Source organism: Sciurus carolinensis, chromosome 3 (assembly GCF_902686445.1).
Source record: "Sciurus carolinensis chromosome 3, mSciCar1.2, whole genome shotgun sequence".
In the NCBI taxonomy this organism is placed as follows: Eukaryota; Metazoa; Chordata; class Mammalia; order Rodentia; family Sciuridae; genus Sciurus; species Sciurus carolinensis.
In genome coordinates, this window is record NC_062215.1 from 23,527,043 (window position 1) to 23,553,350 (window position 26,308).

The 26,308-nt window shown below is 50.7% G+C and overlaps 1 protein-coding gene and 1 non-coding gene across 8 annotated transcripts in view; one reads left to right on the forward strand and one right to left on the reverse strand.

Moving 5' to 3' along the window:
* Positions 1 to 703: 703 nt before the first annotated feature.
* Arhgap23 (Rho GTPase activating protein 23) overlaps positions 704 to 26,308 on the reverse strand; it is an 85,216-nt gene continuing 59,611 nt past the window's right edge. For 4 of the 7 annotated variants that reach the window (XM_047544137.1, XM_047544138.1, XM_047544140.1 and 1 more), the window contains 8 exons: positions 24,792 to 24,870; positions 21,422 to 21,495; positions 21,107 to 21,196; positions 20,354 to 20,479; positions 13,436 to 13,477; positions 12,883 to 12,979; positions 10,872 to 10,906; positions 705 to 3,149 (listed from right to left, as the gene is read on the reverse strand). In XM_047544137.1, coding sequence (XP_047400093.1) covers positions 2,127 to 3,149; positions 10,872 to 10,906; positions 12,883 to 12,979; positions 13,436 to 13,477; positions 20,354 to 20,479; positions 21,107 to 21,196; positions 21,422 to 21,495; positions 24,792 to 24,870 — 1,566 coding nt within the window. In that variant the 3' untranslated portion in view covers positions 705 to 2,126. Of the gene's footprint in view, positions 3,150 to 10,871; positions 10,907 to 12,882; positions 12,980 to 13,435; positions 13,478 to 20,353; positions 20,480 to 21,106; positions 21,197 to 21,421; positions 21,496 to 24,791; positions 24,871 to 26,308 lie in introns of all 7 variants that reach the window. The other 3 variants (XM_047544139.1, XM_047544134.1, XM_047544135.1) reach the window with 2 other exon arrangements.
* Positions 22,305 to 22,378, forward strand: Trnag-ccc (transfer RNA glycine (anticodon CCC)). The gene has a single exon. It is a non-coding gene; the product is annotated as a tRNA-Gly (tRNA).

Consider the following 26,308-nt stretch of genomic DNA (forward strand, 5'->3'; position numbering starts at 1 on the left):
GTGGGAGGCAACACCATCCCTGTGTCCTCTGCCTAGACTTGAGACTTATCCACCACTTACTTGCAGAGTGGTCTTGGGCAAGTTACATTGCTGCTCTGTGCCTTAGTTTCCTCACATGTAAAATGGAGGTAACAACAGTGCTGAGCTCAAGAGTGTTGGGTGATTGATTTGACCGTGACCATTAAAACCCTGGGAGGCTATACCTGCAAAAACACTAGCTCTCAGCTCTGCAGGGGGCAGGGGATTCAGCAATTGAGCTTCTTCCAGCTCCAGGGCTCCTGTCTAGATTCTCTCTCTTGCTCTTCCTATAGATGCTTCCAGGCTCATCAGAGGCAGCCTGGAAATGGCAGGGCAACTAGAGAGCCATTACAGAAGGAAGCCCACCCCATGTTATGAGCTTATACAGGTGACTTGGACAACAGGCGGGCAAGCCCCACAGTCCTTTCACAGCGTAATCCGGGCCTGGAGTGCCTATGATGACACCTGCGACCATTCTGAAGGTCCAGGCAGCACTGAGGGCCACTGCTGCCCCTCCAACTTGCATCTGCACCTGTGTCACTGCTCACGCCAGCTTCCCTGGACACTTACAAAAGCCACCAGGAGAAATAGGTTTGCCTCCACCTTGCCACCACCTGGTCCAGCTCGTTCCCTCCACAGTACCTCACCTGTCCCCCACCACAGCCCTGCTCTGTCCCACTCCTCCCTCCAAAACAAGTGACACTGCTGACTTGTGCCTCAAGGAAGGCCATTTATTTCCAAGATATAGACTGTACTTTTAAGACAGGACTTTTCAGAAGCAGGAAATCTTAGTTGTTGCTTAGAGAAGTGTGTCAAGGACACAGTGAAAGGACCCATGCGGAGGTGGGGGGAGGGCTTTACCCAACACTGTTACAACACTTTTTTAAATGAGCAAAACATCTTTAAAAATCCTTATAAATTCTTTATAATATGTTACACATTTAGAGACAATATTTACAATAAAAGGCTGGGAGAGGGAGGAGAGAGAATCTACTTTACAGCAAATCTTTGCATAAAACAAGAGAACTGACAGACGTGGCAGAGGGGTTCACAACCCCACCTGGGCTTCCCTGGAATGAGTGAGGGTGTAGGGGGCCTGGTGATCCCAGGTTTATTTACAATGTGAAGGGGCAAGTGGGGGCCGGTCCCACCCATCCTGCAGGAACAGCCCAACAAAAATCAGTGTGTGAGAGAAATGGACACCAGGGCTGTTCTTGAATATTCCCCTCCTTAAGAGAAAGTGGGGGTCTGCGTGCCTGAGCAGTGGAAGGAACAGGCTCCGCTGGAAGAACAAAAAGGAGGGAGGTACCAGCAGGGGACCCAGGACCCTGCCCAAACTGGGCAACAGGGAGTTCCCCATGGTCAAAGAGCTTAGGAGGGTAACTTAAGAGGTTGACAAAAGGGGGTGTGTGGGGTGTGACCCTGGTGAGGGCTTCAGTCCTGTCTCTGTGAAATGGCCCCAACCCCTTCTCTGGTTGTGAGAAGCAGGGGTAGGATCCCTGTGTGCACCAAAGGCAGGGACCCAGGGGGCAGGTGGGAGGACAGGTGGGGGTGAGGGCAGAAGTTGCTACTGGAAACCTTTCGACAGTGACAATACACACACACACACACACACACACACACACCCCTTTCCCCCAGGGGCGCCCCTCTCCTCAGACATACATACACACCCCCCTTAGCTATGAGCTAACTGGGGGGAGGGACAGAGGAAAGAAGCAAAAAGCCAGTATCACCCACTATCTTTCCTTTAGTCTGAAACTTGGGGGTTTCGGACTAAATCCACACCCCATGGTCATCAAGGGTCTCTAGGTGCAGCCATAGCAAGGCTAGGAGGGCAGACTCGAGTTACGTTTTCAGGGTGCACAGGCCTCCGCAGTCCCTCTCCTCCCTCCCTCTTGTTACCTCTATTCCGCTCTGCTGGCAGTAGAGCCCTCCAGTCCAGCTTGGGCTTCTCCTCCGCCGCCCCTTACCAGTTCCAGCACACCAATCAGAGCGCCCTGCAGCCCCGGGGGCGGCACCCGGGGGCTACGGAAGAGAGAGTGCAAGCCAGCGGAGACCCCAGAGGGGTGCTGGGGAAGAGTGGAGTCCGAGTGACAGGGAAGAGGATATCACAGACACTGATGGAGGCGGGAGGCGGCCGGGCGGCGTGGGGGCTGGCTCTGCAGGGCCCCCAGGTCTCCCGGTGGCAGCGAAGCGGCGGACGATGAGGCCCGCGCCTTGGTGGACTCCAGGCTGCTGAGGCCAGAGTCCTTGTTGTCACTGTGTGCCCGCACGCCCGCGGGCTCCGGTCCCCCACCTCCGCCCAGCTCCTTCCATTCGTTGAAGTTGAGGTCGGTCAGAGGGCTCTGCACCACCACCGTGTGGCGGCGCCAGCTGCTCCGGCGCCGCCGCGTCTCAGGCGACAGCGGCCGCCGTAGCCGCACCGCCAGCATGTCGTCGGCTGTACCGCGAAGGCGCAGCCGCAGCGCCTCCATGCGCGAGGGCCGCGAGCCCAGCGACGCCGCGGCCGCCGGGGGGCGCAGCGATTCCTGGCTGCTGGACGAGGCCGAGCCCGGCAGCTCCGGCGCGCGAGCGCCCCCTCGGCCCGCGCCCGCGCCTTCGGCGTCCGGGCGGCTTCGGGACAGGCGGCGCCGCGCCAGGGTGTCGCAGGGGATTAGGTGGTGCGAGCTGAAGGAGGGCCGGCGCGCCATGCGACCCCCCGGGCCCGCGCCACCCTCGGTGTCCGTCTCCACGTGGCTCAGCTCGCTGCGCTCGTCGTCCGCCTCGTCCCCCGCACCCGCCCGCCGGCCCCCGGCGCCCGAGCACACGCTGCGGTCCATGGTGGACAGGGTGGAGTAGCCCGAGACGATGGAGCGCGTGTCGGCGGCCGGCCGCTCCTCGGGAGCCACCGGGGGACTGAGGCGCCGGGGGGCCTCGGGGGTAGCAGCGCTAGGCAGCTGCCCCTCTGGCCGCTCCGGGGGTCCTGGCGCCGGCGCCCCGGGCTTGTGCGCCTCCTGCTCGGAGTCGTCGTCGGTGCTGCTGCCCAGCCCCCGCGCCTCCCGCCGCTTCTTCCGCTTGCGGTTGACCGCCGAGATGAAGGAGATCGCCAGCATCTCCCGGGCATATGGCTCCTTCTTGGGGGCCCACGAGCCCTGTGTAGGGAGACAGGTCAAGATGAGGAGTCCGGGCCCAATGGCCTCAGCGCCCTCCACACTACGCCCAGAACCACAGCACCCATCTGCAACGGGCCCAGACCAAGTTGGAACCCATAAGGGCATATAAGACCTTCCTCCTCCACGGCCAGGTGCAGGCGCACGCTTGTGATCCCAGCACCAGAGCCTGAGGCAAGGAGGATCGTGAGTTCAAAGCCAGCATCAGCAATTTGGCGAGGCCCTAAGCAACTCAGTGGACCCTGTCTCTAAATAAAATTTTAAAAGGGCTGGGGTTGTGGCTCAGTGGTTGAGTGGCCCTGGGCCCAAGCCCAGTGGGAAAAAAAACAAAACAAAACAAAAAAACAGCGAGACGTTCCTCCTCCATTCTTGTACTAGCTGGAGTGTCACCATCCATGCTGAGAAGCCTGTTCACCCCCTGTGGCCTTAATCCCTGCTCACAGCTTTTTTTTTTTTTTTTCCTAGAGCTGGGATGGGTCTCTATCCCTAGATAAATCTAGATAAATCTTTTTGACAACAGCCCTGGTTAGTCTCCCCACAGTGCCTAACACTTGACAGTTTGAGCCCATTTAACATACACAGTCCTGGTTGGAATCACCAGAGCTTCCTGCACACTAATCCTCAGTACCAAGCAGACACCCAAGCTCCCTCTCCACTCACCTGTTTGGGAAACCTAACACAACAGGGCCAAGTACACTCTCCTTTTCCCACCCAGCCAATCCCCAACCCCACAACAATCTAACCACCAGCTGGCTGCCGAAAGTGCCAGAAGTATTCTGTACAATCGGACAGTTTGCAAGGGAGCCATTCCTTCCGCCCCAGCTGGGTGCACCAGCCTCTCCTCCACCAGCCTGTCTGCTAAATCCTGGGGGTTTGGTGAGGGCCTCCCACTCTCTCCCAGCAGAACCTATGCTACCCATCATGGCCTCCTGGATCCTGCTTTTCATCCTCACTATCTGGCCTCTCCTGTGCCCTTGGGGGAGTTCCCCAGGACTCTGTTCTCCACTCCCCTGGAAAACAACGTACAACGCCTCACTGTACTCCTCCACTCTCCTCTGAGCTCCAGAACTCCTCTTCCAACTGCAAATTCACCTCTACCTGGGTGTCTCCTGGCACCTCAAAATTTACCCATCTTGGAGCCACGTTGTTCTGCCTGCTCCACCCCGAACTGCCTCCATTCCTGTTCCTGATTTTAAGGTGGCCCTGTGACTCCTTCCTCTCCCAGCTGTCCATAGCCAAGTCCTCTCAGTTCTCCTGAGATGGCTCCCATGGCCAGCTCATCCTCAGTGTCTTCCTGCGCATCCTCACTCTGCCTTTTCCAGGCGATTTCCCTCCTAATAGGACTCCTCCTCCATCCTTGCTCCACCTGGTCACCCCCTTCTCCAGAGCTATCACTCTGAAGCAAGAATCTGATCTCCTCTCAGCTTTGCTCCAGACTTGCATGTCCCCACGTCCACTGGGACAAGCAATTCCTGGGGTGCACACAGAGCCCTTCAAATCAGCCCCAGCCTCCCCAGCATAGTGCCCTGACCCCAACCCCAACCCAGCCTTCACTCTGGAGATACTGCCCTACCAACCCTTTGAAGTAACATGCCCTTTTACATTTTAGGCAACAATTAACGTCTCCTCGCCCTATTTGGTAGATCATCTGATAGAACTACCCTCTCAAGCCACCTGGTTCCAGCACAGTGAAGTCAGAGTGATCTCTTCCAGGGAATGCTGAGTCAGCAGATTATTCACAGAGTAGAGGTCAAGGGGACAAATCAGGAGAGGCTACTGGAAACTGGCGCTAGCAGAAGCAATTGGGTGCGAATAAGATCTGGATGCAAGTCATTGTAATGAACTTTTCCCCTGCCATAGTGGTCTTATGCATGAGTGAGCCCCTTGTCACCCAAGGTGACAAGCAGAGGCTCCATGGATTGGGTAGATAAGACCCCTGCAGCCTTTCTTTGGTCCAGTGTATTCACCATGCTGAGCAACTGCTAGGTATCATGCATGTGTTTAGAGTGGGTTTACTGGAACCCAGCCAGGGCTGAGAGACCTAACAGAAATGAGCCCAGTTCAACCAGCTAATGATTAGCTGGCTGTTTTTACCCACTGCTATGGACTGAATCGTGTCTCTCCCAAACCTTATGTTGAAGTTCTAACCACCAATATGATAGTATTTGGAAGCCGTCATGAAAAATTTATGCTTCAGTGAGGTTAGAATGCAGGGCCCTAGTGGTGGGATTAATGCCCTTACAAGAAGAGAAAGCAGTGAGCTTGCATGTGGTTTTTCTCTCTCTCCCTCCCTCTTTTTCTTCCTCTGCCTTATAAGGATATGTTGAGAAGGTGGGTGGTCATCCACAAAGCAGGAAGGGAGTCCTCACCACAAACCAACATGCTGGCACCTTGATCTTGGGCTTCTTAGCCCCTAGAACTGGGGGAAATGTCTGTTGTTCAAGCCACCCAGCCACAGTACTTTGTCATAGCGGCCCCAGCAAAGATGCCCACCCTGGTGGCCAGCTCTAACAGCTGTGTGGCTGCGGGGGTGGGGGGAGTCTCTCTGGGGCAGGCACTGTTGTAATGGGTCTGTCTCAGAGGACAGGCACTGAGCAGACAACTAGCGGGCTGCGAGACCTGGGGCAGGTTACAGAAGTTCTTCCTGCCTCTTTCCTCAACTGCAAAATAAGGCTGATGCTGTCTCCAGCTCACAGGGCACTTGAGAAGGTTGATGATTCTGAGCACAGTAATATAGCAAGTGCTCAAAAAATGGCAGGGGTTACTATTGTTGGGTATTTTCAACTCAGCAATCAGTGACAACAGGAGACCTCATTGGTGAGAGCTGAACTGCTGCCTTCACTAGCAAGCTGATTATCAGCCTCAGGCCTCCGGAGAAGGGCTCGGAATGAATTCGCTGCAGGATTTTTGTGTGGAGGTCTTCTGGAGCCGGGGTGTGAAGCTTCCCTCTTCTGTTTTGTTTGCAGGGCTGAGGCTTGAACCCAGGGCCTCACACATGCTAGGTAAGCACTCTACCACTGAACTTTTTTCAACTTTATTTTGAGACTGGGTCTTGCTAAGTTGCCCAGATCAGCCTTGAACTTGTGATTCTCCTGCCTCAGCCTCCAGAGTAACTGGGATTATAGGTGTGTATCACTGTGCCCAGCTTAAACAATTTCTTTTCTTTCTTTCTTTCTTTTTTTTTTTTTTTTTTTTTTTTTTTTTTTGTGGTACTAGGGGTCTAATCTAGGGTCTTATGCATGACAGGCAAGCACTCTACCACTGAGCTACATTACTTGCCCTGTCCTGTGATTTCTGAAGGTGCCTTGAGACCCAAAGTGGAGGGGAATCCTGCTTTCCAGTGTCTGTGGTTAGCGCAAATATTTTCATGTGGCCAGATAGTTCTCTTTCCAGATCCGGGTCATGAGGAGGTTACTTCTGGGGCTTAGGACAGGATGAGGAGATGAGGAACTTATCAGTGGGGGGACGCCAGACAGAGCCCCCTGGGCCAGCCGGGACCTTGGGCTGGTGACTGTGGGCTGCATAGAGAGCTGAACGGGAGTGAGGAACCACCAGAGAAGACAAAGGGGGCTACTTCCCCGAGAACTTGGAATTAAGATGACAAAGGAGCCAGGCGTGGTGGTGCACACCTGTAATCCCAGGCCATTCCTGTGAGGCAGGAGGATCAAGAGTTCAAAGCCAGCCTCAGCACTGGGTTCCTCAGAACCACATAAAAATAAACAAATAGAAGTATTTTTAAAAAAATTTTAAAAGCCAGCCTCAGCAAAAGTGAAGCCCTAAGCAACTCAGTGAGACCCTGTCTCTAAATAAAATACAAAACAGGGCTGGGGATGTGGCTCAGTGCTCGAGTGTCCCTGAGTTCAATCCTCGGTACCATCCCGCCACTGGAAAAAAAACAAGATGACAAAGGAGCCTTCTGGTGTTAAGCTGGTGTGCCCCAGCCATGTGGAGCTAAGAGTGGCCTGTGATGTGTGCTGGCTACTCTCCCATCAGGAACACCCAGGACCATCCTCGAAGGGAGGCAGCATGGGAGTGTGACTGTAATTTAGGACACTGACCCACCTGGGTGACCTGGGTAACAAGCCAGTTGTTACATCTAGAACAACAGTTTCTGATAAGGCTGGGAGCCCCCTTTTCCACCAGTCTTCCCTAGAATCAGCTGTGTCAGAAACAAAACAAGAAGCAGTCTGATCTGCCCCACGCCTCTCGGCCTCTTGTGCACCTATTGGTGGCAATGACCCCATGGAGGCTCCCAGGAATGTGGTTGACAATGCCCACCTAGATTTTAACCAGGCAACAGAATCAGAGACTGCAGAGATGAGTACTGCGCCTGTTCCCACCCACGGAGGCTCACAGCCTGGTGGGGGCCAGGCCCAAGGCAGCCCCTTCCTGATAGCTGAGCTGAGACTCCTCTTAGATGCTTGGTGGTTCCTACCTGGATTCTGACTCCCAGAATTTCGTGCATCAGACTACAGAAACCACCTGCTACACATACAATTCACTATCTGTCACCTTGACAGTCATTTCTCTCTATTACTTAATAACCTGGCAGCCTGGTCTGGGCCTTGGTTTCTCAGGGGCTTGATTCCTGACGTAGGCTAAGGCCAAGGACAGATCTAATTCTTGGGCCAGAAAATCAAGCCCAAAAGCAGAGGATCAGAACTCACACCCCAGAGCATTCTTCAAGGAAAGAAACCATCTAACCAGCTCCCCACTCCCCAGTGCCTTAGAACATGCCCAAACTTCCAGTTACTTGAACCTGCTGAGCCTTGGTTTTCCTATCTATAAAATGGGGATGGTACAAAACTTGGGTCCTTTGTGAGGATAAAATGAAACAGGTATTGGTATAAAGTTCTGTGCATAACTGCTGGCATCTAGCAGGTGCTCAAGAAACATGAATTCACTTCTTGTCTCACACTGCTGATTCTGAGTAACTCAGCAGGGTCACAGTGAAGTCTGAGTAAATCTATAGTAATGAAGACCCACATTCTGAAAGGTGTGTTCTATATTCAAGACCTGGTGACTTAAGAAGAGGGCCCCCTAAGGAGTCCCCAAACAAGTGCAGGAGGCAGGCAGGCCCAGAACCTACTTGTGCCTGGGGAGGTAGGAATTTCATCCCCAGGAGGCTTCAGTGAAGTGTGGCCTGTGAGCTGTTGGGAGGTTGGTACCACATCCACTGCAGACAGGGTATGGTGACAGCAGGCAAATAAGGGTGACTTCTAGCTAGGGGGCTTTCCTGGGAGTGTGGAGGGCCATACCCAGCAGGGCAGGAGAGGCCTGATGGCTATGATCTGGCTCCAAGAGAAGGGGTCACAGCCTTCAGAGGCCCCCTCCCTGCCCAGATGCTCCCCAGTTCCTCCAGGAAACTGGCCTGCTTTCTTGGGACCCAGGTCAGACTTCCCTCACTCTGCCCAAAGCTTTCCCACCTCCTTTGCTCTGAGCTGAGGACCCACCTGCTTCACTGAGAAAAGAGAGCCCTTGGCTGGGAGTGCCCAGCTACCCTCCACCCACGCCACCTGCAGCTGTGCACCCCTCTCCTCCCTCTCCGTTTCCCTGGGGAGGTGCCTTCTCCAGAGTGGTTGGCTCCTGCCTGGGGGATGGGGCTCCAACTCTTCTAACCCAAGATTCCCTCCAACCTCAGGGTTTTGCTCTGTTTGCTCTGAACATCAGTTCACATTTGGCTTCTCATAAGAGCTGTCTGCATATGCTCTCTTCCTTCCCTCACGGGGCAGCCAGCGTGTGAACTCTTTCCACCTGGCTTCCGCCTCCACTGTACCCCAGACCCTGAGATGGCTAGTCATTTGCTCATTGGCTTACTGTCCTCCTCTCATTCGAAGAAAAGCTTTGTGAGGTCTGGAACCCATCTGCTTGGCTCATTGTTCTCTTTTCAGTTAGCAGCACAGTGAAGACACAGTTGATGCTCGGTAAGTATTTATGGTGTGACTAAATGAATACCCTGATCTTGAGACACGCTGTCAGGTTCTGCTGACAGGCTAATGCTGCGCTGGCCTCACAGAATGAGTTGGAAAGTGTTCCTTCCTCTTTCATTCTCTGGGAGAGATTGTGGAGAATTGGTTTCTTGTTTTTTGTTTTTGGTGCAAGGGATCAAACCCCAGGGCAAGTAGTCTAATACTAAGCTACATTTCCAGGCAAATGTTATTTTTTAAATAAGTATTTAAATGACATTTAAATAATAATAATTTAAATATTATGCTAATATAGTTGTATCTGATACATTCTGAGAAATGTATCATTAGGTGATCATATGGCTTTGTGAACACCACAGTGGGTACTTACACAATCCTAGATAGTACAACTTACTATATAACTAGGCAGGGTGGGACCACTGTCATGTGTAGTGTTGTCAACCAAAATGTCATTACATACTGAACGATTCTTTTTTTTTTTTTTTTTTTTGTACTGGGGATTATCCAGTATAAAAACCCAGGACCACCCAGTCACATCCTCAGCCCTTTTTATTTTGAGGCAGGGTCTCAGTAAGTTGCTTAGGGCCTTGCTAAGTTGCTGAAGCTAGCCTCAAACTTGCAATCCTCCTGCCTCAGCCTCCCGAGTTGCTGGGATTACAGGCCACCCTGCCCAGCTTTATTTTTAAATTATACTTTTGTATGTGTGTGTGGTATTGGTTTAGCTAGAGGTTTACCAATTTTATTGAACCCAATTTTATTGCACTCTATCACTCAACTACATTCCCAGCCCCTCTTTTCAAAAGATGTATTTTTTGACAGGGTCTTATTAAGTTGCCCAGGCTGGCCTTGAACTCATGATTCTCCTGTCTCAGCTTCCTGAATTGCTGCGATTACAGGTATACACCACCATGTCCAGATATGGAATGTTCTTTGTTGGAAGGCTTTTAATTATAAATTCAATTTCTTTAATAAGGTATATGACTATTCAGGTTATCTGTTTCTTATGATGTGAGTTTTGGTAGTTTGAATTTTTCAAAAAATTGGTCTGTTTCTTCAAAGTTTTTGATTTTAAGGGCATAGAGTTGCTCACAGTATTCTCTGATTATCCTTTTAACATCTGTGTGGTCTGCAGGGATGTCCCTATGTCATCCCCGGTATTAGTTATTCCTATCATTCCTCTTTTTATTGTGTCAGTTTTGCTAAAGGTTTACCTATTTATTTATTTGTTTGTTTATTTCCAAAGAACCAGCTTTTGGTTTCATTGGTTTTTCTCAATTGTTTTCAATTTCATTGATTTCTACTCTTATTTTTGTTAATTCCTTTCTTTTGCTTGCTTTAAGCTCCCCAGAGACCTTAAAGAATATTTATCATAGCAAACATAGTTATTGCTAAGCCCATTTTACAAGACGAGGAAACCAAAGATCAGAAAGATTAAACAACTTATCTAATATCCTTAAGCCGCGAAGTGGCAGAGCCGGGATTCAAACCTAGGACTGTCTGAATCAAGAGCCTATGCTTCCAACTCCTGAACCATGCTGCCTGTCAGCCACTGGACTCCCAGGCTAGATCTTTCTACTACACCAGATGCCTCACCAAGCATGGCAAGGAGTATGGCTTCTCTGCTCACCTTGGACACTCAGCATTTCCCACCTTCCCTCCCAGGAACCCTCTACTTCCCTCATGGTCTAACTGCCCATCTAATTCTCTTAACCAAAAAACAGTGGGTGGGCTTGCTTGTGGGGGCTGGTCAAGCCTCCAGAATTGCCTTGGCACTTACCTTGGACTTGGCTGAGCTACAGGTGGTGGAATCTGCTGGTGAGAGACACAAAGAAAACTGAAAGTTAGATGGGGCAAGAGAAGGCCGAGCAATGTGAACACAATTCTTTGGCCTCAGAGGCTTCAGAACCCAGGGAGTTCAGAACTCTGAGATCTCCCCAGGCCTCAGGAGTATGATGGAGTCTGACGGCATTTTCTATGGAATGGGGATGATGTCAGTCACCACTTCCTTCAGAGGCAGGAGGTGACATCAGGCTGCCATCCACTGAACCCTTCTCATTTGCCCAAGGTTAAGGGCAAGGGGGTGCTTTGCCCGATTCCTGCCCTCCCCCACCTGTCCCTGTTACTCTGAAGCGCTGGAGAGAAAATGCCAAACACCAGAAGCAGTCCATGGAAACCACAACAGTGAAACACAGCAAGTCACAGATGCTCTGGAGAAATGGAGACCACACAGTGCATAGAGAAGTGGGTGCCACATCCACTCAGCCCCCGCCCCCCAGGACATGAGAAGGAAGAGGGACCATGTAAATGACTCAGTAAAGGGGTGGAAATGAAGTGAGTGGGACACAGGGGTACAGTGGGCTGGTGGTAAGAGTCCTGATAGGTTCCACCTCCAGAGCAAGGTTCACCTGCCCTTGGGGCAAGGTCCCCATTTATATCCAGAGTCATGAAGGAGGGTGACGTCATATTTGTGTGACTAGGATACCACTCCCTTAATATCACTGGGGTGGAGGAGGAATCAGAAACAAGTCCTGGCAGTGTCCTCTCCAAGGCTGGAGAGAAAGGGGATTGACCCAAGGGCTCCCAGGGTCCAACTGGGGAGTGGGCAGGTGCGGTTAATCCACACTCTCTGGCAGGCAGGTTAGAGGCCCCCAGCCCCCTCCCCCTGCACACGGTGAGAAGAGCAGGATGGGCTGACTACACGCGACACACACTGGGCGGCGGCAGCAGGTGATTAGAAGAGACGGGGGGCTCCTCTGCCATCCCCCCAGGTCCTCTGGCCCCTCCCCCAGTCTACTTCTCCCCACTAGGGTTATGTGGCGTGCATCCTCTGGGACAGGAATGGGGGACATGCTGTGTGTGTTGAATGGGGAACAGTTAGTGGCATTCACTTGCTTCTGAGTGATGGAATTCATCTTTCCTCTGCTAGGGGGTCCAGAGGCCCTGAAACAGGACTGAGGGGCTGAGTGACTGAAGCCCCAAATGGAGGCAAAAGCTACAGTCATAGAAAGGCTTCTGGGGGGCATCACTGGTTCCTGAGCTGGGTCCTCAGTCAAGCCTCCCTCCTGTTGGACAACCCAAAGGAACTGGGCTTGGCACGAGAGACGGCCACAGCTTTGAGTTGTGAAGGGCAGCCACTTGATGGCCAGATCTCCAGGCAAGGGGAGGCCAGGCTTCCTGATCCAGTGAGCTCCCCCAGAGAAGGGGCAGAAGGATGGGAGGGGCAGGTTGGGGGCGGAGGGGTCAGTTGTGAACAAGCATGGGTCACTGGTGTGTCCGGGTGGGGTTCTCATTGCCAGGGTCACTTCTGCCTGGCCCAATGCCTGCCCAGCCTTCTTATAATCACCCGCCACTGTTAGTGACCGAGGCCGCGAAACCGCACTGTACCCTTTAAATTTCCAACAGGTCCGCTGGAGGAGGGAGGCAGGGAGAAGAGAAGAGGGCAGGATGGAGGGGGTGGGAGGAGAGCGTGGGGGAAGAGGAGGAGGGGCAGGGTGCGAGGAGAAAAGGAAGAAAAATTAAAAAGAGGAACCTGCCCAGAGCACACAGCTGGCCCCTGAGGAATCGGAGGCTCAGGAAAGAGACTGGAGCAGGAGGTGAGCAGCCTCTGCACAGCCCATACGGCGGAAGCTGAGCAACAGGAGGCTGGGCCTCCCCAGACAGGGAGAAGGCCTGGCGACAGCCCAGTCTCTGGGGTGGGAACGGGAAAGCTGGGCATCTGGCCAGGTATCTGGGACCCTCAGGAGGGCAGAGACCACCCCTCCCCAAGTCCTTTCAGGCCCCACACTCACCTGAACCTGGGTCACCAGGGGGCACTGTCCTGCCAATGTTGGGCAGGAGATACTCGATGTTGGGCACTGACTGAGGCTCTTTGTCATCCACAGGGGTCTGCAAACAGGAGGGAGGGGTCAGCCAGCATGTTCCCAGATGGCTAGACCTCAGAGCCCTCAGAATGTGGTGTGACGAGGGCCTAGGTCTCCTCCATCAGTCTGGGCTCACCAGGCAGGCACTCTTGAGGGGCAGGCCTTACCATCCCCACAGGACTCTTGTGCTTTCCCCAACATGGTGGAATCCCAAAGGCTCCTTCAGCTGAGGGCAAGAGCTGTGTCTCCCCCATCAGACTGGAGCTTCCTGTGTCTTCCACAAAGGATGGGAGGGCGGAGATGGGTTTCCCTAGAGCAAGGCCTATTTCTCCCCCACTCAGACTGGGGCTCATGAAGCCAGGACTGTGTCTCCTCAGACTGGGGACGCCCCAGGGCAGGGACTTCTCCTGCAGGAGTCTTGCTCCCACCCAGCCCCCAGGGCCACTCAGAGTGGATGCCACCCACCCTCTGAGTCACTTACCCTCTCCCCCTTGTCCTCATCGTCACTGAAGAACCAGTCTGACTGCAGAGGAGAGAGAAGGAAGGAATGAAATCAGCAGGGGAGGGGTGGAGGGAGGATGGTGAGACAGGGCTCCTCAACCTGCTGGCCCGGGGACCCACCTAGTGGGAGGGTGCCCCTCGAGAGGGCTCAGAGGGAGGTTGGTGGATCCCAGAACCTACTCTACAAACTGGGAGAAACCCTAAGGGAGAGAAAAGGCGGACCGGTGTGGGAGGGAACTGCAGACTGGGGAGGGAAAGGGTGACAGGCCCAGAGAGCTGCTTTTGCTTTTTTTCATCACAGTCCTGGGGTCGGAGTTGGGGGCAAGAGAGCCCTCTAGTGCCAGCCGGGGGTACTGGGGGTAGAAGGCCAGACATGGCTGCTGGAGTTGAGTGTGCCCAACACCATCTGTGCCATCTGTGGTTACACTGGCGACTGCGATGTCACATCCCTGCCCAGAAAAGGAAAATGCCTGGAGAATGGTGTTAGGAGCTTCGCTTAGGGGCAGGCAAGCAAAAGCCTTCTTACAAATAACAGGATAGAGAATAAAGTAAAAACCTCACACCTGACTCAGTGGCAGAGTGCTTGCAGAGCCTGTGCAAGGACCCGGGCTCTGTCTGCACCTCACCCAAAACAAAACCAAAACCAAAACCAAAACCAAAAAACCCAAATCAAACCAAAACAAACAAAAAGGCCGGTTAGCGTCCGCCTGTAATCCCAGCAACTCAGGAGGCAGAGGCAGGAGGATTGCAAACTCAGGGCCAGCCTTGGCAATTTAGCAAGATCCTGTTTCAAAAAACAAACCAAAAAGTCCTCACATTTAAATATATCTTGGGAAATTTGAGACTGTTAAAGGAAAATCATTCTGAACCTAAACTTTTATAAACTGCCAAACTTTCATTCAAATTCACATGAACATAAAGCTATTCTAAGACATCAGAAAGTTTACTACACAAAGATTCTCTTAACTGAGTACTTGAGGAAGTAATGAAATAAATCCAGGCTGAAGAAGTAAGCTCTGAGAATGATGAATAAACAGCATAGAAAAGAGTTCTGTTAATCAAAATAAGCGATGAAACTCACACACATACACAAACACAAAGAATGCATGCACGACAACCGGAATTCAAATTCTGAGGGGAAACCAGAGATGAGTGAGAGTAACTAATGCACTTGGCTTTTAAACTTGAAAGCCATAGACACTAATAAGGTTTGGGAATTGACAGTGACAATTAAGTCTAAGTACAGGTTTCTACAAGTAGGTGGTAATTTCCAGAATAAAAATAGAATATATAATTTCGTATCAGGAAAATAAATAGTTCAGTCTATCTGAAGCAAGGAAGGATGGACAAGAAAGGAAACGAAGTGAAAATACAGTAAGCAGAAAACAAAATTTAAGATGGCAGAAATAAGTCCTAATGGTCTATTACAACAAAATTACAACAAAATAAGTGAATTAAACTCATTGATCACAAGTAAGAGACCACCATACATGCCTGCAATCCCAGTGGCTCTGGAGACTGAGGCAGGAGGATCACAAACTCGAAGCCAGCCTCAGCAATTTAGCAAGGCCCTAAACAACTTAGCGAGACCCTGTTTCTAAATAAAAAGTTTAAAAAGGGCTGAGGATGTGGCTCAGTGGTTAAGCACCCCTGGGTTCAATCCCTAGTACCAAAAATTTTTTTTAATTAAATAAATAAATAAAAAGTCAGAGACCAAGGGTTACATTTTTAGGTTAAATATATGTATGTATGTATATATGTATATGTGTGTGTGTGTGTGTGTGTGTGTGTGTGTGTGTGTGTAGCTATATATATATGGTCAACAAGAGACATTAAACGAGACAATGTAGAAAGCACAAAAAGTCATGAATCAAAGAAAAATGTTATATTGGTAAAAGAAACAACAGATCAAGTAGTATAACAAATCATATCAGAGATGCATCTAACATCCTTTTCTCTCTTTCTTGGTACTAGGGATTGAACCAGGGGCAATTAATGACTGAGTCACACCCCCAGCCCATTTATGTATTTTATTTAAAGACAGGGTCTCACTGAGTTGCTTAGGGTCTGGATAAGTTGCTGGGGCTGGCTTTAAACTCAAATCTTCCTGTCTCAGCCTCCCGAACCACTGGGATTAAAAGCGTGTGCCACTGCACCTGGCTAACATCTCTTAATATGTATTAAAGAACAATTCATAGAACTATAGGGATTAGAAAAATTAAATATGGTAGGTTAAAAAAAAATAAAGATGCTCTGGGCTGGGGTTGTGGCTCAGTGGTAATGTGCTCATCTTGCATACGTGAGGCCCTGGGTTCGATCCTCAGCACCATATAAAAATAAAATAAAGGTATTGTGTCCACCTACAACTAAAATTTATATATAAAAAAGATGCTCGGAACAACACAAAGAACAAGTCTAATCTAGTGAACACATCTAGAATCTTGTATTCAATGATTAAATATATTCTTCTAGAACACACATGAGTCATTCAAAAACAACCACGGTGGAACTCTCAATAGCTCCTCAGGAGTCAGCATCATACAGACTATGTTCTCTGCTCATAATGGAATAAAATGAGAAAGAGCAACAATTAGAAAGAGCTAAACACTCCACAAGACTTCACATGTCTGGAAACATAGCAATGATACCATGGAGTAATCTTTGCATTAAAGAGGAAATCATAATGTAATTACAGAACACCTGGAGCTAAATCACAATGAAAGCACGACAGGTAAAAATCTGTGGAGGGGAAAACCTCAATGACTTTGCATATAAAATGACTTTTTAGCGAGAACACCAATCTATGAAAGAAACACTCGATAAGATGGACTTTAAAATTAAAATTAAAATTTCTACTCCGCGAAAGACAAGCTAAAAGGATGAGAAGACAAGTCACAGACTGGGAGAAATTATAGCAAAATCTACATACACATCTGATAAAGTACTGTCATCCAAACCAAGAACTCTTAAAACTCAACAACAAGAAATCGAACAACCTGATCAAAAAAATTAGCCAAAGACCTTGAATACCTCATCAAAGAAGAAAGACAGATGTTAAGCAGGGTATGAAAAGATGCATTTCATCATGTGTCTTCAAAGCAATGCAAATTAAAACAACAATGAAGATGGGCCTGGTGGCTCATGCCTGTAATCCCGGCAACTCAGGAAGTTTCCGAAACTTGGAAGCAAACACAAGTCTATGGTTTGGACAAGTCTGTCCCCCAGAGGTCCCCACTTGGTCCCCAGATGGCACTATTGGGAGTGGTGGAGCCTAGTGGGAAGTCCTAAGGTCATTGGAGGGGGTGCCCTTGAAGGGGGCTGTGAGACTCAAGAGGCCCTCTCTTCCTCTTCCTCTTCCTCTTCAGCTTCCTGGAGGATGAAGAGAGATTTCCACTTCCATGCTCTCCAGCCATAACATGCAGCCTTGCCAGAGGCCAAGAGCCATGGGGCCACTCCATCATGAACTGGAGCTACAGAACCTCAAGCTTTTGTCTTGGGAAGTCAATCACCTCAGATGCTTCATCACAGTGACAGAAAGCTGACTCATAGGTGAATGGATAAACAACCTGGGGTGCATCCAGACAATGGGGTACCGAAAAGAAATGAGCTATCAAGCCATAAAAAGACACGAAGGAGACTTTAGTGTATGTTACTAACTGAAAGAAGCCAATCTGTAGGACTCCAACTACGTGACCTTCTGGAAAAGACTGGAGATGGTAGAAGGACCGCTGGTTATGGAGGTTGCTGGGGGTGATCTGGCAGAACACAGTGGGTATTCAGGGCAGTGTAACCTCTCTGATACTATAATGGTGGATACAGATGATTACATATTGGTCCTAACCCACAGAGTACTCAGAAGTGAGCTCAACTGTGTCAACTGTGAATTCCTGGGCTCACAGTTCAGCCCTGGGTGATTATGTCACGCCTGTAATCCCAGACACATGGGAGGCTGAGATAGGAAGATCACAAGTTAGTGGTCAGCCTCAGCAACCTGTGAGACCCTGTCCCAAAACAAAACAAAAAGAGCTGGGATATAGCTCAGTGGTAGTGCCCCTTGGTTCAATTCCAGTATTAAAAAAAAAAACAACAGGAAGTTAATTGGAAGTTTCTGGGTTGCTCACGACCCTCCAGAAGAATTCACACTCATTGATGCCACCTGGCGTTCGCATGTGCTGTCCCTTCTGCCTGGACATGCTTTCTCTCTGCTTACCTGCAGGTTAAGTACCTGTGGTCTTCTGAGACACTTTAAGAATCCCTGATGATACCCAGGACTATGCAGTGTCCTTCTGTGAAGCTTCCCTGTACAAAGCCCAAAGCATGAAGAAACCCTGCCTTTACTGGCAGTATTCTCTCAGAGCAGGGACCACAGCCTGGTCACTCTGTGCTCCCAGCACATGGCTCTACCTCCAGCATGAATATCCATGATGATGGCCACTCACACAACACTTGTAAGTACAGATGTTCATGTTCACTCATGCAGCCCTTTCAACAGCCTTACGCGGTAAATGCTGCTAATATCTCCATCTCACGGATGAGGGAGGCCAGGGACCAAGAGGCCATGCAGCACAGAAGGAGCAGGCTGGCTCCAGAGCCAGCACCCTCAACCTCTTCACCAGGGCAATTTTGTCCCCTGGGATGCCTTTGGCAATGTCCAGAGACATTTCTGAAGGTCACGAGTGGAGAAATGTCCTGGCATCTAGAGGTAGAGGCCAGGGATGCTATAATACCCAGGACGGCCCCTGCAGTCGCTAGTACTGAGACTGAGAAACTTCAGTCATCACTGTTCACTGAGTGAGTAGATGGACAAATGGCCCGAAGTGAGGTGGGCCCTGGGTACAGTAGACGTAGTAAGTAGGATGGACTGGTGGCGACTTCTGCCAGGAGGCTCACACCTGGGTTTGCTCTCAGCTCCGCTCCGCCACTACCTTGCCATGAGCCTGGCTCCTCATGCCTCAGTTTCCACCCCTTTCATAGTATGAGCCATGCTGACCAGGCAGAGCTAGTGACAAAGTTCCTGGGACAAGCCAGCTATAGGCTGCAGCTTTGACTCCCAGCAGGAGGTGATGTTACCCAGTAACTCCAGCAGTCAATGACTGGCCTCGCTCAGAGAAAGGACCAATTCAGTCTCTGCCACAGTCCAGTCCCTGCCCAGGTGTGACAGACTGGGCCACTTGGGTGGGCAGTCTCTTTAGGCCTGTGGAAGGGTAGCTCATCCCCTTGATAATCGGAGGAGAAGAATGAAGGTCACCAGCTCAGTTCTCAGGAATGAATCCCTGGGTGCTAAAGCTCAGCCTGACATCCTCAATTAGCAACTCACACGGTGCGTGTACTCCTACATTCATTCACAAACTCTGAGTGCTCCCTCTGGGTCAGGCGCTGGGCTCTGCTACTTGAGACAGAGAGACCCTCCTCTCCCCACTCTGCTCAGTGGGCTCTCAATAAGTCACAGTTCCATACAGCTCTCTTCCAAGCAGCTGGTTCAGCAGCATGGCCTCATGGGAGACTCCAGGGGCTCCTGTTGCATCAGGGAGCTACACTCTCCCAAAGCCTCATCAGGATTCTGGCGCTGCCCAGTGGCCCCATTTACTGGGCTGAGTGCAAGCCATCAAGCTCCCTCTGGTGGCCAGATCCCAACCATGCAGTGAAGGAGGGGAAAAAGCAGTCAAGGCTTATTCCACTCACTGCCTCACTTCCCTGACCCAGAGCTGCCCCCAAAACCAGCTCCAGGAGGAACCCAGAGTCTGCCCTCCAGGTGTGTGGGGAGGGGACCACAGGCTTTGGGCAGACGAATCTGGGTTAAAATCTTGGGATTGCCACTTATTAACTGTCTGAGCTTGAGCAAGTCATTGCCTGAATCCATTTGCTCATCTGTTAAATGGGGGGTAACAGGACCTGGTCTTTTCATCCCTAAAGTGTCTATGAGCCAGGCACGGTGGCGCATGCCTATAATCCCAGCAGCTCAGGAGGCTGAGGCAGGAGGATCACGAGTTCAAAGCCAGCCTCAGCAACTTATCGAGGCCCTAAGCAACTTAACAAGACCCTATCTCAAAATAAAGAATAAAAATTGCTGGGGATGTGGCTCAGTGGTTTGGCACCCCTAGGTTCAATCCCCAGTATTCCCCCACCTCCCCCCAAAAAAGTGTCTCTGAGTGCAGGAGTGCTCCAGCTGCACCTCCTCTGATGACCAGCTGCCGATCTTATTTCAGGGCAGGCACAGAGGAGGGACCATAGACTCCATTGGTTTCAGTGAATCATAAAATCATCCCAGAGCCCCCAGAAGCGGATGGTGTTGACTTTGGGTTTGGCCGTGGAAGACCAAGGTCTCCTGCGCCCTCTGCTGTCCACTCTGAGTTCTCTGGCCTTCATGGACAAGGGGCTCAAGGTGTCACCAGGAAGCCAGGAAGGGAGGTCAAACAGTCCAAGACACACAGCACCAGGGCAGGATCCTGTCTCAAGCCTATGTGCCCTGCCCCATTTGCCTCTTCCTTACCCCAGGGCCAGTGGGGCTCTGGAGCATGAGTCCAGTCTCTGAGGGCCAGGTCAGGCCTTTGCACCTGCGTGCTGGTACGCAGACATCTCTCCCGGAGCGCCTTCTGAGGCCCTCCTGCATTCACCACTTGTACCCGCCAAGCCAGGAGTACCCTCCCTGCCTCTCCTCCCTCTCAATCTCCTTGGCATCTTGGGCCTCCTGGATCTCCTGCTGAGGACCTGACATCCTTGAAGGACAGGGATTCTAGGATTCATTCCTGTTTAGCCTTGAAATGCATCCTGTAGCTGGGAAGGCATGCACCACCCAAGCAGCATATTCTTCAGCTGCGGAATCCCGGCAGGAGCAAGGTGCTTGGGACATGGCCAAGTCCCAAGGCGTCAGGGCACATGCACAGAACGGGTTGCTTACGTGCTGGATCAGCGTTTCGACGATCTTGTAGCGGTCAGGCATGTGGGTCACCATGTCCGTCATATTGTCCTCAGATGTCCTCACCAACGTTGGCCCAAAGACTAGGGCCAGGTTCCGGGGCTCCATCTGGGCAGTGGAGGGAAGCAGACCAGGATCAGTGCACTGAGCTCTGACCTCCAGCGCCTCTCAGTCCTCTCTCACTCTAGGCCCCTGAGGCCTCCATCTCTAGCCATATCCTGAGCGGCCCCAGCTTGAGACTGGACAACTCTTTGCATGGGCTTAGAGGTGCCTGGCAGGGAGTGCACAGGACAGATCTTAGCCCCACTCATGCCCAGGTCTAGCAGCTGTGAGCAGTGCTCAACCTGGACATCTGTACAGGGTAACCCTGAGTGGTTAGTGCTAGCAGTGGGGGATCTTGGAGTAGAAGACATGTTGAGAGATTCCAAGGGTATTTTAGAAGTAGGAAAAATCCTGTTACTCCTCTCATTCTCGCCACTGCAGAACCAAAAGACATATGGAATTCGATTAAGAAAATGCAATGCAGGGGCTTTGAGCTAGATTAGAGGATACATTTCCACCATTCCCAGGGGACTGTGGCTATCTGCTTCTGTAAGACTCTCAGAGACTCTGGGGGAAAAGCACTGGGTGCAGAGGAGGACAGAATGGCCTTGGGGAGGAGGCCTTGGAACACACAGGAGACCCCTCAGGAAGTCCTGTGCTTCCCCCGGAGACAGGTGCTGCAGCCCCACCCACCTTGTTCTTCTCTGAGTGGTCGGCAATGGTCTTGAGGTGGCCCACAAGGAATTTGAGCGTCTCGTAGTAGTGCCCTGGGAGATCCCGGATCTGGGGAGAAGGGCAGGGGATCAGGTTGTGGCAGCCCCACCCCACCCTCCTACGTGCCAAAGGGGCTCCATTGCCACGCCTCAGGAGCTGGAATCCACCCTCTAGCCCCCGTTTCCTGTTAGAGCCGGGGAAACTGAGGCCCTGGCTCCGCCCGCTGGGAGGCGCTCCGCCCTGCACCTCGCCTTCTCCTGTCTGCAAGCCCTGCTCTCCACAGCCCGTCCTCACCAGCTTCCGCAGCGTCTTCATCCGTTCCCTCGAGTCTTCGATGCGATTGGCCTCAATGAAGTCATTGTATTTGTCTAGAAAACAGTGACACCTCCTCAGAGGTGGGAGGCGGCCCCTTCCCCACTCAAGGGGGAGCGGGAGCTGCTTCGGGCTGGCTGAGGAGGCCCTGCCACGAGGGCAGTGCTTTGTGTCCCCTGCTCCAGTTTGGGGGAGTCCGTGACCTTATGTTTATGTGGCCAAATCCACTACAGCTGTTTAGATGTGCGCCTGACCTGACCGGCTCAGGTGTGTTGTGTGGGAGGAAACAAGACCTGAGCTGCGGGTATGGTGACACTTGCCTATGATCCCAGCCATCCGGGAGGCTGAGGCAGGAGTATTGAAAGTGTGAGGCCAGACTGATCAACTCAACGATATCATGTCTCAAAATAAAAAATAAAAAGGGGTGGGGATGTAGCTCCGGGGCGGAGCACTTGCCTAGCATGTTGGGGGCCCTTAAAAAAAGGAATGTAATGAACCTACTCCAAAATTCCCCCGGGAGGCTAGGGGCGTGCCTCAGGGATCAAGTGCATGTTGTAGCATGCGCAAGGACCTGGTTCCATCCCTAGCTCCAAAAAATAATATAAAATTCACTCAGGTGAGAACAAGATTTGTGTGTGTGGTATCGGTAATTGATCCCAAGGGCACATTGAATCACGTCCCCAGTCCTTTTTATTTATTTATTTATTTTTCTTTTGAAACAAAAAGAAAAACAAGTTTTTGCTCAGTTGCTGAGGCTGGCCTTGAACTTTTCATCCTCCTGCCTCAGCCTCCCAAGTTGCTGGAACCACAGGTGTGTGCCATTGTGCCTGGTGCCAAGAATAATTTTTAAAAGAATGGTATGGGCTGGGGATGTAGCTCAGCTGGTAGAGTGTTTGCCTCCCATGCACAAGGCCCTGGGTTCAATCCCCAGCACCACAAAAAAAAAAAAAAAGAGAGAGAATGGGGAGGGTGGATGTGCCCCAGCAGTGCTGGAGCACACTGCGGATCCCAGGTATGTGGCCAGCTTTGGGCCTCAGCAGAATACACAGGGCTGTGAGGATGAAAGGGGACAATGGGACGTTCACATGATGAAGGTGGCATTTGGATGGGAGGGTTGATAAATGTTCCTGTAACAAGCGACCACCACTGGTGTGTATGGGGGGGTCCGTTTCTATCTTACACAATTATACAAATGAATTTCATTGTTTGATAAATCAAATACATAAAATAAGAAATCACTGAGGAAAAAAATAAAATGTTTTTACAACCATAAGGCCTATACATGAGATACAGAATCTACTAAAGAAAGATGAACAGTTTTTTAAAAAATTATTTTCAGTTTCTAAACTGAAAGATTTAAAGGAAAATGGCAGACCAGAGCAAATACTGGCAAAAACCAACAAAGGATTAGTAGTTAAAGATATGAAGAATTTGCCAACCACAGGTCAATACCAAAAAAAGATAACCCAACAGAAGAATGGGCACACAGTATGGATACGTGCCTACAGAAGAAATAGAAAAAGTCAATAAACTAATAAAAAGAGATTTAGCCAGGCACAGTGGCACATGCCTGTATTCCCAGGTACTCAGGAGGCTGAGGCAGGAGGAGGAAAGTTCAAGTCCAGCCTTGGCACCTGAGAGAGACACTGTTTCAAAATAAGAAAATAAAAAAGGCTAGGGATGTAATTCAGTGGTAGAGTGCTTGCCTGGCATGTGTGAGACCCTGGTTTTAATCCTCAAGATGGCAAACAAGACAAAGAAAACAGAAGAGATTTATTTTATCTCCCTAGTAATAAGGAAAATAAAAAATGAGAACAATAATTAGATGTTATTTCCTGTGGACTAGCAAAAATTTTAAATATTAATAATAATATGGGGCTGGGGTTGTAGCTCAGTGGTAGAGCACTTGCCTAGCATGCGTGATGAACTGGGTTCGATTCTCAGCACTGCATATAAATAAAATAAAGGTCCACTGACAACTAAAAAACAATTTAAAAATAAATAATATGTGCGAAGCCCCAGGTTGAATCCCTAGCACTACAAAAAATAAAATAAAAAACAAAAAATTGGTAACACCCAATGTTGCTGGGGATGTGGGGAGACGCTCACCTGTGCTGTTAGTGGTGGTATAAACTAGGGGCTGCCCAGTGTGCAATTTGACATCAGCTCTCAATGATCTTTAGCAGGACACTGACCTAGCAATGCTACATCCAAGAATCTAGGTGTGCAAGGACATGTTCAAGGAGTCACAGGAACAGCAAATATTTGTAATAGCAAATATTCGAAGACAATATTTGTCTTCTCTTTCTCTACCCATCGGTAGAGAAATTAGTCTATTCAGACTAATACCTGTGATACCATGTGGTTTAGAAGAAGAGTGAGGTGGGGCCTCTCTGCAGCGACACCAATGCATCTCAAAATTACAACCCTACTTTTATTAAGAACAACTCAAGTCGGGCGTGGTGGCACACCCCTGTAATCCCAGTGGCTTGGGAGGCTGAGGCAGGAGGATGGTAAGTTCAAAGCCAGTCTCAGCAATTTAGTGAGGTCCTAGGCAACTGAGCAAGACCCTATCTTAAAATAATAAAAAGGGCTGGGGATGTGGCTCAGTTTACCCCTGGCCCTCCGCCAAAAAAAAAAAAAAGAAAAGAAAAGAAAAAAGGACAACTCTTTCAGTGGTGCGCTGCAGCTGTTCATACTGGCTCCTGAGAGCAAATTGTGAGCATCTCTTCTTAATTCTGTTGGTGACATCATGTTAGTGTCTTGAAATGAGTTGCAGGGGAGTATTTACACCACAGTAATTGGAAAATACGATCAACCCAAGCTTTTTCCCATGAAAGCCAGACGTTAAACTTTTCCAGCCCATCATTGAACTGGCCTGACTCCAAAACCAGCGGGGGCCTAGTTGTCTCTCTCATGTGAATAAGAGGGTCAGGAAGGAAACATGACAAACTTACTGAGCAGCTCAGCACGTGGTCAAGAGAGAGTAGGGCACAACCCTGGCTCTGCCACTCACAGCCTGAGTGCCCTGGAAGTCATTTTAGCTCTCCAAGCCTCTGCTTCCTTGTGTAAAGGGGGGAATGGAGCTGGCTCAGGAGTTGTTGTAGGGAGTGTGCCTGGCACACAGCGGGTGCCCAGAAAGCATCAGCTGTGACCTCTGGGGAAAGCAGTGCCAGCCAGACAGGGCCCTCTGCGGGTGACGTGATTCACATCTGTACTAGCCAGGTTTTTTACATGTTTCTTTTTCTTTTTAACCGAAAGACCATACCCAACAACTCAAATGGAAAAGTGCCCCGGGTCCAGGTGGACTGCTGTCCCGCCCCCTCACCTCCCACTTCTGCCCCCTACTCACCATCGGTGAAAAGAGGCTCGGGCAGTTTTCGGAAGAAGGACTTGAGCAGGCTGCTGATCACGTTGAGGTCTTGCCAGCGCTGGGGAGGGGCAAGGACGTCAGGCCACAGGAGGGCCCGCCCCAGGTACCCAAACCCCACCCCCCAGGTCCAGGCCTGGCGGCCAGTCCAGCGGCCCACGCTGCCATGCCAGTGCGCACAGCTGGCCTCCGCTTCTCCCTGCTCCAGCCGGCCCAGTGTTGCAACATTTGCCCATCAAGGAAAGGACCGTGAAGAACGGGGTGAGCAGGAGCCTGCCCTCTGCACCTCTGTTGGACCAATAAGTGCCAGGCTCAGCTCCTGCCTCCCAGTGCTCCCCATCCACTGAGGAGTCGTCCCCAGACACTCCCTCCTTCCCCAGAGTCTAAGCACCCCTGGCACAGCAGTCACGTGCCTGAATCCCTTCTGTCTCAGGCCCTTTGCACCTCCTCTTCCCTCAACTGCAACCTCTGCTTGGTATGTGACTGGCTCCTCATCCTGCCTACCTGCTGCAGCCAAAGTAGCCACGGGAAACTGCTGCCCTGCTGATTATACCACAGCCCTGACTTTGTTTCTTCTGTGGCACTTACCACAATCTGTCATTATTCTGGTTTTGTTCCCTTGTTCAAGCCTATCTCCCCATGGACGATGTGCCCTGTGAGAGGAAGGAATTCTGTCTACCTTATCTTAGGACTGAGCTGGGGCAGTTAGCTAGGTCACAGGAATCCAAATGGGGGGCAGTTTTGCCCCCTGAAGAATTTTGCAAAGTCCGGAGACATTTTGGTTTTTACAACTTGGGGGATGCCATTCACATTAAGTGTATAAAAGCCCAGAACATTGAAAAACTTCCTCCAGTGCAAAGGAAACCTCCCCAGCACACGATTATTCTACCCAAAATGTCAACTGTGTCAAGGTGGAGAAACCCTAGTCTAAATGGACATTGGTTAAGAGTGAACAGCCAGGTCATTACCCATTCTCTCCACAAGGGGGAACCATCACCCCGTACCTCTGCAAAGTCAGGAGCAACACCTTGCTGGGGCTGGTTCGAAGCACCCTCAGCAGACACAACTCAATCACTGTAATATATTACAGTGCAATATACTACAATGAACCCACAGCTTAATGCCAGACAATCCTGCAAACAATATACTCCCCACAGGTTCAACACACAACACTCACTTTCAGGAAATCCCACAACCAGCCACGTCTAAGAACAAACAACAGCAAGCCTTCCAGCTCTCCCTGGCTGAGGCAGAGCTGATGTGCTTTTTACATACCCACCTCCCACCTGGCATGGCTCCTGCCCACCTCATTCCATTATTCCTCCTGGCTCCAGGAGGGATAAGAGTGCAGGCTCTTCCCATCCCCCAGCTGCCAAGTCTAAGACCTTAGCTCTGATGCTTAGGACCCCTGCCCCAGCTTCCTGAGCATCCCTCTCCTGCTACCCCACTCAGTTAGATGCCGACTTCCTGCTGTCCACCCTCTCCCCAGAGAGCAGCTC